The sequence below is a fragment of the Vulpes vulpes genome, chromosome 11 (assembly GCF_048418805.1).
Source record: "Vulpes vulpes isolate BD-2025 chromosome 11, VulVul3, whole genome shotgun sequence".
Classification (NCBI taxonomy): Eukaryota; Metazoa; Chordata; class Mammalia; order Carnivora; family Canidae; genus Vulpes; species Vulpes vulpes.
The window spans coordinates 25,576,640-25,591,472 of NC_132790.1; the positions used below are offsets into that span (position 1 = coordinate 25,576,640).

The 14,833-nt window shown below is 40.6% G+C and overlaps 1 protein-coding gene across 3 annotated transcripts in view; it reads left to right on the forward strand.

The window, feature by feature from the left end:
- The first annotated feature begins 9,333 nt into the window (after positions 1 to 9,333).
- The window catches only part of MRPL48 (mitochondrial ribosomal protein L48), a 65,210-nt gene continuing 59,710 nt past the window's right edge, over positions 9,334 to 14,833 (forward strand). Inside the window, exon 1 of one of the 3 annotated variants that reach the window (XM_026010511.2) lies at positions 9,334 to 9,514. In XM_026010511.2, coding sequence (XP_025866296.1) covers positions 9,494 to 9,514 — 21 coding nt within the window. In that variant the 5' untranslated portion in view covers positions 9,334 to 9,493. Of the gene's footprint in view, positions 9,515 to 9,647; positions 9,940 to 14,833 lie in introns of those variants that run through there. The other 2 variants (XM_072725912.1, XM_026010512.2) reach the window with 2 other exon arrangements.

Genomic DNA, 14,833 nt, shown 5'->3' on the forward strand with positions numbered 1-14,833 from the left:
GGAGACAAACCATAGACTCTTTTTTTTTTTTAATTTTATGTATTTATTCATGAGAGACAGAAAGAGAGAGAGGTAGAGAGACAGAGGTAGAGACACAGGCAGAGGAAGAAGCAGGATCCATGCAGGGAGCCTCATGTGGGACTCAATCCCGGGGCTCCAGGATCACGCGCCCAGAGCCTAAGGCAGACGCTCAACTGCTGAGCCACCCAGGTGTCCCAAAAGACTTTTAATCATAGAAAACAAACTGAGAGCTGCAGGAAGGGAGGTGGGTGGGGGGATGAGGTAACTGAGTTATGGGCATTAAGGAGGGCACTCAATGTGATGAGCACTAGGTGTTATACAAGACTGATGAATCACTGACTTCTACCTCTGAAACCAATGATACGTTATATGTTAATTAATTGAATTTAAATTAAAAGATTTTAAATCTTAAAAAAAGGTGAAATAGATAAATATTGGGAAACATCTGTCTAGAGGGGGAGGAGAACTTTACAAGGCTAAAGAAGTTGGTGTTTCAGGGCATTTAACCTCCATTCTTATCTGGGAAAAGACTGACTTCATTGTTAGTTCTCAGTAAAGTTGCTGTGGCCCAGATTCACGTGTACTGTGTAAATGCCAGTTCACCAAGTGTTGGTTTGAGATTTAGAGTTGGCAATAGGAGAATCTTAGAGGTTTTTTTTTTTAAAAAAAAGATTTATTTATGATAGACATAGGGAGAGAGAGAGAGAGTGAGAGAGAGGCAGGCTCCATACCAGGAGCCCGACGCAGGACTCGATTCCGGGACTCGATTCCGGGACTCCAGGATCGCGCCCCGGGCCAAAGGCAAGCGCCAAACCGCTGAGCCACCCAGGGATCCCCGGTCTTAGAGGTTCTAATTTGCTTTTGGTGTTGACCATCAGAAGGAACATCCAGAGCTAGAAATATATTATAATTACCCTGTTTTTTTTTGTTTTTTGTTTGTTTGTTTGTTTTTTGCCTTATTCAAGTTGTTTAAGCTTAGGCAAGCCTCCCATCTTCTTCCTTTTTTTTTTTTTAATCTATAAAGTGAGAAAATTTACCTATTGTAACTTTGCTAAAATTGCATAATGTCCATGTAAGTTGTTGAAAAGTAAACATTACTTTTAATTTAAAAGTAAAAAAGAAAAAAAATTACTCCTTTAAAAATGCTTACATTCTAGTGGGTGGCAAGATATACAACTGAGCAAAAAGTTATAATACACTGTGTTGAGGGTGTGAAAAGGGGTCTATGTAAACACAGTGGAGGGACCACACCATTTCTGTGAAGTGGAAGCCAAGAGGCTAAATAAAAAAAGGTTTCATTTGAGTTATGTCTTGAAAGAGGGTTTGGGGTTTTCCAGGTGAGTGAGTAAAGAAAGGTCATTTCAGCAGAAAGAACTGAGGTACTAAGGCAGGGAGGTGTGATAAAGTATGTTATGATTAAAGAATTATAGAAATTTATTTTGACTGGGACTAATACCTCTGTTGAAAAGAGCGGGAAATGAAGATGGACAGGTAGGTAGGAGTAGAGAGTAAAGGTCTCAGGATGTGTTCTTTTTTTTTTTTTTTAAAGACTTTTCTCATTGTTAGTCTTTTTTTTTTTTTTTTTTTGAATCGTATTTATTTTAAGTAATCTCGACTCCCAATGTGGGACTCAAGCCCGAGACTCTGAGATCAAGATTGTGTGCTCCTCTAAGCCAGACAGAAGCCCCTCAGTATGTCTTTTTCAAGTTTGTACTTGATCCTATAGGCCATACTATAGGGAGCCACTAGCCACATAGGGCTATTTAAAATAAAATTTAGGGCAGCCCCGGTGGCGCACCGGTTTGGCGCCGCCTGAAGCTCAGGGTGTGATCCTGGAGACCGAGGATGGAGTCCCACCCAGAGTCCCAGAGTCCCACGTCGGGCTCCCTGCATGGAGCCTGCTTCTCACTCTCTGCCTCTCTCTCTGTGTCTCATGAATAAAAAATCGCTCATGAATAATAAAATTAAAAAATAAAATAAAATTTAAAGGGCACCTGGGTGGCTCAGTGGTTGAGCATCTGTCTTTGACTAGGGTCATGGGATCGAGTACTGAGTCCTGCGGTGAGCCTGCTTCTCTCTCCGTCTGTGTCTCTGCCTCTCTCTGTGTGTCTCTAATGAATAAATAAATACTTTATAAATAAATAATGAATAAATAAAAACTTTAAAAAATTAAATTAAAATTAAATAAAAATTCAGTTCCTAGGTTGCATTAGTCACATTTCAAGTTCAACAGCCACAAGTGGTTAGTAGCTACCATATTGGACAGAGCAGATATAGAACATTTACATATTTGTCGAAAGTTCTGTTGGACACTACTACTATAGTCAGTGCGTGGGAAGCATTAAATGTTCTTGGGCAGGGAAGTGACATGGTTATATTTATATTTAGAAGTATTACTCTCATGGCAGCATTAAAAATGTTTTGGAGAGGGAGAAAGGGATTTGTCAACCATTTTAAAAGTGAAGTGAGCACAAATTACAATTTAGTTCTCTCTTCCTTAGCCATACTATCTTAGCTGCCTCTTTTCTAATATCCGCTCATCATGAAGGCAAAACCATACAGAAAGTAAACACAAAGGATTGGCTTCAGGCAACCTTTACAGGTGGCATTCAAATGTTCTACCCTATTCCTTCTATTTCTTCCACTGGGGAGGTCAGGAGAGTTTTGGTGAGCCTCAATCTATTTCCCATTCTAGGATGATGGCCTAAGGGGCTTCTAGGAAATAAAGAGAGGGGCAGCAGCAGGTTACATGCCTGAGAGAATGGGAAACTGGCTTATCTGCCACCTATTTATGGGACCCGTCTCAGATTTTAACTCAAAATGTTCTTTACTATGCACATCTAATCAGCCCTAACCATCTAACCAAATCCTGCCCATTATACCTCCTTAACATCTCTCATTTTGATTTTTCTTCATCTCTATCAAACCCTTAACTTGGGCCCTCCTCTTTCTCATTTAAATTATTCCCCTGGTCTTCTGGCCAGTCTCCTTGGCTCCATTCTCCCCTCCACTATTCTACTTCTTACTGGTTCCTGACTGGTCAAAGTCTCCCCAATTCTTTGGCCTGGAATTTAACATGTTGACTCTATCCTGCCTCTTTAGTCTCTTTCCCCACTATATATATTTTTTTCATTTTTTCCAAGATTTTATTTATCTCAGAGAGAGATTAAGAGTATGATCAGGGAGAGGAGGCAGAGTGAGAGGGAGAAGCAGGCTCTCCACTGAGCAGGGAGCCAGACACAGGGTTCGATCCCAGGATTCCAGGATTGTGACCTGAGCTGAAGGCAGATTCTTAACTGACTGAGCCACCCAGGTGCCCCTCTGTATAACATTTCAGTCAAACATGAAGTCCTTCTGTGATCCTGGAGTTACGGGATCGAGGGCCACATCAGGCTCCCTGCATGAGCCTACTTCTCCCTCTGCTTATGTCTCTGCCTCTGTGTTTGTGTGTGTGTCTCACATGAATAAATAAATAAAATCTTTAAAAACAAACAAAACCAAAAAAAACTGCCCTTGAAGTGCTCACAGATTCACTAGTCTATCTTTTTCAAATCACACAATAAGTAAATGGTGGAACCAGGGTTGGACCTGGGCCCATATTCTGTACACACTCTCCTATCCTTATGTGTCTACTATGCCACTAATGGACGTGCAGACAAAACTGCTATCCTAGAGGTAGGAGACAAAAGAGAAATAAGAATAGGAAACTTTCAATTTGGTTCAACAGATGCATATTACATCTGGGCCAGGCCCGGGTCTGGATGTTGGAGATACAAAGGTGAATCAGGTACCTCCTTAATCTTGGGCAGCTCATATAGAAGGATAAAGGAAGAAAGCAGGAGCCTTGGTACCTGGAAGGTGGCCTATATTGTGCTGTCTTGATTTCTCCAAGGGAGGTTTAGTTGTAGAGGCTGGAGATAAAGTAAACCAGATAAACTACAGAATAATTGATATACAAGGATTTCTTGCCACATTTGTGTGAAAGTGTCTTTCTGGGAAGTTCCATAAGCTCATATTCCTTTATAACACATGACATCATTGGCAGACATTGGCAACAAGAATATCCATTCTGACACATTAACAGATATTGCTATGGTGTCTTCACATCCATATATACTGATTTACCTTCCTTTTGGGTCCTAGATTCCTGACCTTTTAAAGTATCCTAGCTGTCTTGAGAATCCTTGTGCTTTGCTAACAGAATTAATTGTCCTTTCCTTCCATCTCATCCCTCTGCCCCTCAGCTTGTATCTTACCAGGTTGCATTTACCTGAAGCAGACAAGGAAAGAAACTCTCTGGCCTAGTCCATTTGTCCTTTTAGAAAACTACAGTTGAAGTCCCCTGCAACAGAAGAACTCAGGGGCGCTGAAATCAGACAGGTCATTACTTGCAATGTGACTTACATTAACTAAATAACTTCTTTGTGCCCCTGTTCCTCATTTATGAAATGAGTGAGTGATTCTCAACTTCACACAGTTATTGGGAGGATTGAATTAAACTATATATCTGAAAAGACCTGACCTAGCACAAACTAGGAACTTGATAGATTTTTTTTCTATTTAAAAGTCACTTCTGGGGTGCCTAGGTGGGGCAGTCCCTTAAATGTCTGCCTTCAGGGGAGGTCATGATCATGGGGTCGTGGGATCAAGCCCTGCCTTGGGCTCCCTGCTCAGCAGGGGGTCTGCTTCTCCCCCTCTCTCTGCTCCTGTGCCCCCTCCATGGTGTGCTCTCTCTCTCTTTTTCAAATAAATAAATAAATAAATAAATAAATAAATAAATAAAATCTTTTAGAAAAAATAAAAATTCACTTCTAAAATCTCAACAGCTTTTAGATATCCATACAAGCTAAAACCAGTCACTGTGGTGGAGGAGGTATGACTTGTCCTCTATTTGTCCAGGCAGAATTAATTGCCACCTCTGTGTTGTCCCAATACTTTGCACACAATTCTGCTACTTCATCTATTACGCTATGTATTAATTATTTGTTACTATCTCTTTCACATATTTGGTTGTGAGTTCCTCAAGACTAAGATCCTGTCTGATTAATTTATTTCAGGCTAGCACAGGACATGGAGATCTGTCTTCTAACCTTGATATAAAAGCCAATTGACGGGCCCCTGACTGGCTCACAACTCTTGATCTCAGGGTTGTGAGTTTGAGCCCCACGTTGGGTGTAGAGATACTCAAAGAAATACGTAAACTTAAAAAGTAAAAGTTGATTGACTCTAAATGAGCCTTTCTGACATATGATTGCCTCATGATAATTGATAATAACCACCTTCTATTGAGTGACCACTATGCACAATGCATTATACTCAGAACATCACTTAACTGTGAATTTGTCTCTTTAGGTGATCTTTTAGCAACTCTGCCCCAGAAGGGTTAAGGGCTACTTTTCGGGGACATAGACTTACCTACATAGTCCTTTGCACCTCCTTGGAAATTCATCAGAGAAAAAATTGATAAAACAATAGGATTAGGGACTTTGTAAAAAAAAGATTATTTATTTATTTATTTATTTACTTACTTACTTACTTATTTACTTATTTACTTATTAGAGAGAGAGAGAGAGAGAGAGAGAGAGAGACAGAGACAGAGAGACAGCAAGCATAGCAGGGAGAGGGACAGAGGGAGAGGAAGAATCTCCAGCAGACTCCCCACTGTGGGGAGCCTGGTGTGGGGCGATCCCATGATCCGAAGATCATGACATGAATCATCAAGTGTCCGACGCTCAACTGACTGAGCTACCCAGGCACCCCAATAGGATAACATCTTGACAGGATTTCTGACAACAAAATAAACCCCCTATCACTGAAGCCCCATTCATATTTATTGGGTTTTACACCTCTTCCTTGCTAAGAATAACAATAATAACATCAAAACAGTAGCAGCAATAATAATAGCAATAATATCAGGATGCCTGGGTGGCTCAGCAGTTGAGCGTCTGCCTTTGGCTCAGGGCTTGATCTTGGGGTCCTGGGAAGGAGTCCCACATCAGGCTTCCTACATGAGCCTACTTTTCCCTCTGCCTATGTCTCTGCCTCTCTCTCTCTCTATCTTTCATGAATAAATAAATAAATAAATAAATAAATAAATAAATAAATAAAATATTTAAAAATAGCAATAATAAAAATAACTGCATATTTGTTATTTCACTTTATGTTGACTTTATGTGACCATGTACTCCCTTCATACACAGGGTTTATGTGCATATCTCTGTAATTAGAATTCAACATTGCTTTATAATTGTCTGTTTATGACTTGGCTTTCCTACTGATTTCTATCAGCCACTTAAAAAATTATATATTTGTATGGTGTACAATATGATTTGATACACATATACATAGTGAAATGATTACTCATGTTTAAGCTAGTTAACATATAATTTCCTCATATAGTTATCTTTTTTTTAGTTATCTTTTTTGTGATCAGAGACCTAAATTTACTCTCTTAGCATATTTTCAGTATTCAATACATTATTAACTGTAGTCATCATGCTGTACATTAGATCTCTAAGCTTAATTTATCCTGCATGAAGGGAACTTTGTACCCTTTGACCAATATTTCCCCATTCTGCCCCCAACTCCTGCTCAAACCCCTAGTAATCACCAATCTATGCTCTGCTTCTATGAGTCCAACTATTTTATTTCATTAAAAACCTTTTGTTAAAGGAAACTCTACACCCAATGTGGGGTTCGAACTCATGACCCTGAGATCAAGAGTCATGTGTATGAGTCCAGCTACTTTATTTATTTTTATTTATGATAGTCAGAGAGAGAGAGGCAGAGACACAGGCAATGGGAGAAGCAGGCTCCATGCACCAGGGAGCCTGACGTGGGATTCGATCCCGGGTCTCCAGGATCGCACCCTGGGCCAAAGGCAGGCACTAAACCGCTGCGCCACCCAGGGATCCTGAGTCCAGCTACTTTAAATTCCACGTATAAGTGGGGAGCCTGCATAGCTCAGTTGGTTAAACATCTGATTTTGGCTCAGGTCACGATCTCATTGTTGTGAGATTGAGGCCCGTGTGGAGGCTGCTTAAGATTATCTCTTTCCCTCTCCTTTCGCCCCACCCCACTCATGCCCATGCACTCTCTCTCCTAAAATGTGTATGTATACACACACACACACACACACATATATGTGTATATATATATATATATACACACACACACAGATTTTGTATATATATATGTATGTATACATATATATATTCCTATAAATTCCACATATAAGTGAGATTATGGAGTATCTATTTTTCTGTGCCTGTCATTTCATTTAGCATGTCCTCCAGTTTCTTTTTTCTTTTTCTTTTTTTTTTTTAAGATTTTATTTATTCATGAGAGACAGAGAGGGAGAGAGGCAGAGACATAGACAGAGGGAGAACCAGGCTCCCTGTGGAGAGCCCAATGCGGGACTCTATCCCAGGACCCCAGGATCACGCCCTGAGCCAAATGCAGATACTCAACCATTGAGCCACCCAGGTGCCCCTGTCCTCCAGTGTCATCTATGTTGTCACAAATGATTGGATTTCCTTGTTTTTAAAGGCTGGTGTAATATTCCATTATATACTTACTATTTATACTGTTTTCCATTGTGGTGATACCAGTTTATATGCCCACTAACAGTGTGTGGGGGTTTCCTTTTTTCCACATCATTGCCAAAACTTAGCTTTTGTTTTTTTTTTTATAATAACTATTCTAATAGATGTGAGGTGATATCTCACTGTGGTTTTATTTTGCACTTCCCTGATGACTAGTGATATTGAGCATCTTTTTATACACTGTTGGCCATTTTTATGTCTTCTTCTGGGAAATGTCTGCGCAGGTCCTTTGTCCATTTTAAATATTATTGACTTATGGGACATGTGGGTGGCTCAGCGGTTGAGCCTCTGCCTTCGGCTCAGGGTGTGATCCTGGAGTCCCGTGATCAAGTCCCACATTGGGACTCCTGCATGGAGCCTGCTTCTCCCTCTGCCTGTGTCTCTGCCTCTGTGTGTGTGTCTCTCATGAATAAATAAAATCTTTAATATTTTTAAATTATTGACTTAAATTGACATAACATGTTATATTAATTTCAGGTGTACAACATATTGATTTGACACTTCTATACATTACTCAGTGCTCATTATAAGCGTAACCACCATCAGTCACCACACAAGGTTAGTACAGTATTATTATGTTCCCTATGCTGTACTTTTCATTTCTGTAACTTATTTTATAACTTAAATTTGTACCTCTTAATCCCCTTCATCTATTTTGCCCAATCCCACTCACGTTCCCTCTGGACCACCAATTTGTTCTCTGTTTTGGTTTTAGATTCTACATATCAGTGAAATCATATGGTATTTGTCTTTCTCTTTTTGACTTATTTCACTTAGCATAATATTCTAGAGGTCCATTCACATTGTGGCAAATGCCTTTGCCCATTTTAAAATCGAATTGTTTTCTTGCTATTCAGTTGAATTCCTTATATTCTTTGGGTATTAACTCCTTAACAGATGTATGGTTTGCGACTGTTTTCTCCCATTCTGTAAGTTGTCTCTTCACTATATTGATTGTTCCTTTTGCTGCACAGAAGCTTTTTACTTTGATTAAATTCTCTATGAGCCACATAAGGGCAGGGATCATGTAATATTCATCTCCGTATTCCCAAGATTCAGTCAAAGGATTGGCACAAAGTCATGCTGAGCAAATGGTTTATGTGTGTAAAGAAAGTAAATGATTGTGCTGTGACTTTATTATCTCATGTGAGAAGGGATGTATCAGAGGGAAAACACTTTGCATAAAGGATACTGAATTTGAAACTCAACTCTGCTCCAGTTGGTTGGCCCTAGACAAGTCTCTTAACCTCTTGGAATATCCTTATATATAAAATCAAGTGATAATATTTCACTAAGAGGCTTCTGAGGCATAAATTGATGCTCTGAGCATAATGCATTGCACATAATGGTCACTCAAACGAAAGTAGTTATTATCAATTATCATGAGGCAACTGAATGTCAGAAAAGCTCACTTAGGGCCAAGCAGCTTATAAATCAAGGTTAGAAGTCAGATCTCCATGTCCTGTGCTAGCCACTGGAATGAATTAATTGAACAGGATCCCAGTTCTTGAAGAACTTACAATCAAATATGTGAAAGAGACAGTAACAGATAATACACAGTATGGTGGATGACATAGCAGAAACGTGTGCAAAGCATTGGGCCAACACAGAGGTGGCAATTAATTCTGCCTGGAAGAGCTGCAGTGAAGGTGACACTTCAGCTGTAGTGAGGGCGGAGTCTTGGAGAGTTTTCTAGATACTGAGTCTCAGAAGCTACCGGAACCAAGGTGCTGCGGGCACTGAGTCTCGGTCGGATATCGTTAATGGACACGGTCGAGGCGTTCCGTTAGTGTTTTCAGACGCCAGGGGGATCGCTGCAGCTTGGGCGGGTCTTCAACTTAAACGGTTCCCGGCGGCAGCAACAAAGGATGAACGGAGCTCTGGGAAAGGTAACGTATTTCCACGCACGCAGGGCGCGGCAGAGGTGGCGGGGAGAGCAGAGCTGGGAGGTGGCGGCGAGGATATCCCCGCCTCTGCAGACATCCGGGTCTGAGACACCGGCGAGAACAAGGTTCTCCCGGCAGCACACGCGGCGCCTTGTAGTCACGGGGCTGTGCTCCCTCCACTCCTGCCCCCGCGCGACCGGTGGCGCTGACCCGTGGGCCACGCCCCCTCCGCCAGCCACACTCGCCGCCCATTGGCCGGGAAGGAGAAGAGCCCCAAGGTGGGAATCTTGGAACCGGGATAAATTCCCATCATCTGTATGACCTTGAGCAGGTCACTTTAGTTTTGCACTACCAGAGTGGTTTCTAAGTTTACCGCTTTGACTTGGTAACCTGATGGGGCTGTGAGGCTACTTGGCGATAAGAAAGGGGTAATAAACCAAATTTTTACTTACAAAACCTTATTTAAATAACTGCAGTAAAAACCGTCTGAATCATGATAAATGAATGCATTCCTTGGTCTTCTCTTGCCCTCTTAACAGATTTCGGTTGTGTTCTTTTAGTTGTATAATGCTGCTTAGGATAATGACTGACTTTTAGCAATTTATGTTAAATTTTATTTTAGGCATTAATTGTAGAAATCTTATGTCCCTGATGTATATAGATCAGTATGATCTTTGCTGCTCATGGATCTACCAGTAGTTAATCTTGGGGTAGTCTCTGAATGTGGTCAGGCTTGCTTCCTTAATGGCTCAAACCTTACTTCTTTATAAAATAACTCATTAATATTCACTTTAGCCTAATTGTGAGAATTTGGCCACATCTGGTGAGAGGATAATAGGAGAAAAATCAGACAGTTTCAAAATTCCACTGTTACATATGGTCAGATTGGTGACTCCATGCTCCTGCTCCATTTGCTTTGATTCTGAGGGCTGCTGAAAGGAAGGGATAAGTTTTCAAGGCATACTGTTTCCTAACGTTCTATACTACAGGAGAGCCCATGTAAATCTGTCACTAGGGCATCACCTAAAGAAAAAAGGCTAGATAGACCTCTCTAAGTCTGATGTCACTGTTATCTTCCAGATGCCCTTTTTACTGATTATATTCTTCCACTCTGCCCTACTGCTTTGGCTAGAGAGTCTCACTTGCAGTGCCCACACTCTCCTCACCACCTATCCAAATGCTGCATTCTTCAACACCCAGCTCAGGTCTCATATTTTCCATAAAACTTTTCTGACTACTCTGGCCAAAATGACTTTATTTTCTGAACTAGCTGCTTTATCTCTTGGCATCTAATCGTATGTAGTCTTGTGACCATCTTTGTCTCAGCCTGTCTGGCAGTGTTATTACTTTACCTTTACAAGGAAAACCCAGGGAATTTACATCAGACCTGGGTTCTATATCTTGCTATGTATATGACCTTAGGTGTGTTGTTTGACCTCTCTGAGCTTCAGTTTCATGTCTGTAAAATGCAGATAATGATGCCCACCATATGGAATCATTGTAAAGATTATAGAAGATAATGTAAATAAGAGTACTTGTAAGGTACGAAGGACTATATATGCAGGAATACTGATATTATTCTAAAGTTTATATATTGCTTTCATTGTCATAATTTCATTTGATTTTCACAGGCACAACAAATGAGGAAATGGAAGCTACTGGCACAGGGTCTGGTACATAATAGGTTCTCAGATGTCCCACTGAATGCCTGAATTGTTAAATGCTTTTTTATAATAGGTCTACAGCCATTTAAGTGGTAGAGCTGAGACTGGAGCCTAGTGTTTCTACCTCTCCCAAGACCCCACTGCTTTTCCTTTTTTGAGTATTTCACATCTCCGTAGTTTGATAATCTTGGTTTTCTTCATCTGTGAAATGAATGAAAACCTTCCTTGACCTTCCAAGTTGCCAATCCTTCCCTTCCCTATCCAGCCCGTTACACTAATCTCACTTTACAATGTAATAAATAATTTGCTCATCTACTGTCTTCACTAGAAAGATTTGAGGGTAGGCAACAATATTTTCCTTATGTGTATATGTACCCAGACTACAGTGTACTTGGCCTGAAGTAGTACATGTTAAATACTGAGTGAAGGGATCCCTGGGTGGCGCAGTGGTTTGGCATCTGCCTTTGGCCCAGGGCGTGATCCTGGAGACCGGGGATCGAATCCCACGTCGGGCTCCCGGTGCATGGAGCTTGCTTCTCCCTCTGCCTGTGTCTCTGCCTCTCTCTCTCTCTCTCTGTGACTATCATTAAAAAAAAAAAAACAAACAAAAAAAACTGAGTGAATAAGTGACTGAACAAAAGTTAACATTACATGTAAGTACATGGTGGAGCTGGGACTAGAACTTCAAATTCTTAGCCCACTGCTCTTTCTTTGGAAACCCAAGAAGTTTTTAGCTTCTAGCCCTCTCACATTTTATTTTATTTTTTTAAAGATTTATTTATTTTTTTGAAAGAAAGAGAGAGAGAGAGCAGGCATATGAGCAAGGGGAGGAACAGAAACAAGGAGAGGAAGAGAATCTCCAGTAGACTCCCGCTGACCCTGGCGCCTGATGTGGGGCTCCATCCCAGGACCCTGAGATCATGACCTGAACTGAAACCAAAAATTGAATGCTAAGCCAACTGAGCCATCCAGGCATCCCCCACTCACATTTTAGATGAGTGAAAAGCCCAACTTTACTGGAATAAAACTGGGTGGAATCTCATACCTCTCTGGTTTAATAGAAATAGTAAGTAGGAGTAGTTTTAAGACCATAATGGCTGAGGGGATGGGGTAACTGGTTGATGGACATTAAGGAGGGCACATGATGTAATGAGCATTGGGTATTATATAAGACTGATAAATCACTGACCTCTACTTATGAAACTAATATATTAAATGCTAATTAATTGAATTTAAATAATTTTTTTTAAAAGACCATAATGCTGATATTCATCAAACCTCAGAAAACATACTGATCAATCAAGATGGCAGGATAATGTCTGTGGAAGTCAGAATCCACCAGGGAATGAGTAATGACTCACTTGCTGAGTTACTTTACACAGAAAATGGATGGTCCTTGAGTATCCAGTTTAGGTCTGGATATCACTTACCCTGAGATTACTGTTCTTTCCTCAGGGATTACCATACCTCTGAACCACAAGGATATGGTTAGGTCAGGGGTGGTGATCACAAAAGGTATGCCAGGAGGAGTAACCTTGGGGACTGATCTCATAGTAAAAAAACATTGAAGGCCAACATGGAGCAGAATTCCTATGAATAAATAACAATGAGAACTGAAGCAAACAAACCCAACAGACGTGAATTAGGAGGACATAAGATGTGAAATAGGAGGGCATAAATTTCAGAGTGGCTAGAAGGGCAGGGAATCTAAAAGCCCAGGAAAATGATCAAGAAGTTGGCTACTTCCTGGTCACTATTAGACTATAAGCTGTAGGACAGGGATATTTTACTAGTTTGTTCATGGCTTTATCTTCAGCAACTGTCATGCAGTAGAGTACATATTGTTTAATAAATGAGGAACTGAACAATCACTACCGTTATCACTGCTACCAAGTTGATCATTAACAATATGTTTTGCACTTGCTAAGTCCTTTTCATATATTATCTAATGCAATCATGTCAACAACTATATGAGGTAAGCATTTTTATAACTTCTTAAATTTTTTTAAAGATTTTATTTTATTTTATTTTATTTTTAAATGTGGAAATTTTTTTTTTAAGTTTTTAATTTTTTTTTTTATTTTTTATTTATGATAGTCATACAGAGAGAAAGAGAGAGGCAGAGACACAGGCAGAGGGAGAAGCAGGCTCCATGCGCCGGGAGCCTGATGTGGGATTCGATCCCGGGTCTCCAGGATCGCGCCCTGGGCCAAAGACAGGCGCCAAACCGCTGCGCCACCCAGGGATCCCCAAGATTTTATTTTTTTATTCATGAGAGAGAGAGAGAGAGAGAGAGAGAGAGAGAGGCAGAGACACAGGCAGAGGGAGAAGCAGGCTCCATGCAGGGAGCCTGGTGTGGGACTCGATCCCGGGTCTCCAAGATCACACCCTGGGCCGAAGGCAGGTGCTAAACCATTGAGCCACCAGGGATTCCCTATAACTTCTTTAAAGTTAAGGAGGGGCACCTGAGTGGCTCGGTTGGTTGAATGTCCGTCCAACTCTTGGTTTTCAATCTTTTCCTGATCTCAGGGTCATGGGTGTCTCCTTGGGATTCTCACTGCTCAGTGGGAGAGTATGCTTGGATTCTCTCCTCTCTGCCACCCAGAGTAAATAAATAAATCTTAAAAAAAAATAAGTGAAGTTTAGAGGAATTTATTAATCCAATCAGCAGATATTTACGGATCACCCACAGTGTGCCAGAAAGTATGGTAGATGTTGGGATGTAGCAGTTTCCTGTCTTCATAGAACTTGTGTTCTTAGCAAAAGAGACAGGCTAAACATATAACTACTTAACTAATTGTGATAAATGCCCCCAAATAAATATTCTGGGTGCTATGTAGGTGTATAACAGCAGGATCCAAATAAATCTGAGCAGTAAGGAAAGTTTTCTTGAGGATTTTACATGACTAAGACTTAAAGAATGATAGAATTTGGGACGCCTGGGTGGCTCAGTGGTTGAGCGTCTGCCTTCAGCTCAGGGCGTGATCCCGGGATCTGGGATCGAGTCCTACATTGGGCTCCTTGTGGGGAGCCTGCTTATGTCTCTGCCTCTCTCTGTGCCTCTCATAAATAAATAAAATCCTTAAAAAAAAAAAAAAAGGAACAATAGAATTTAAACAGAGAGAATAAGGCCCTGAAATGAGAATATATTTGAAGTTCCGGAGGGCCCAGATGAAATTGGGAGGGAGGGAAGCAGTGGGGCTTGGATCAAGGGAGGGTATGCAGAGAAATATGGGGATGAGGCTTGGGGAGATGGTAGAGGATTAGACTTAACATTTTAGGTAACCACAGTTATTTTGAAACAATTTAGCCCTGGAGGAAGGTAGGATACAGGGCTTAGCAAAGCTCAACTGCAGCCTAGAAATACAATCTAACAGTTATGCTAGAAGGCCAGATATTTCTTTTCTTTTCTTTTCTTTTCTTTTCTTTTCTTTTCTTTTCTTTTCTTTTCTTTTCTTTTCTTTTCTTTTCTTTTCTTTCTTTTCTTTTCTTTTCTTTTCTTTTCTTTTCTTTTTTTTTCCTTTTCTCTTTTCTCCTTCCTTCCTTCCTTCCTTCCTTCCTTCCTTCCTTCCTTCCTTTCTTTTTTTCATGATCATATTATTATATTTAGCAATCAAAAGCATGGGTGTGGAAAAACAAAACAAAACAAAACAAAACA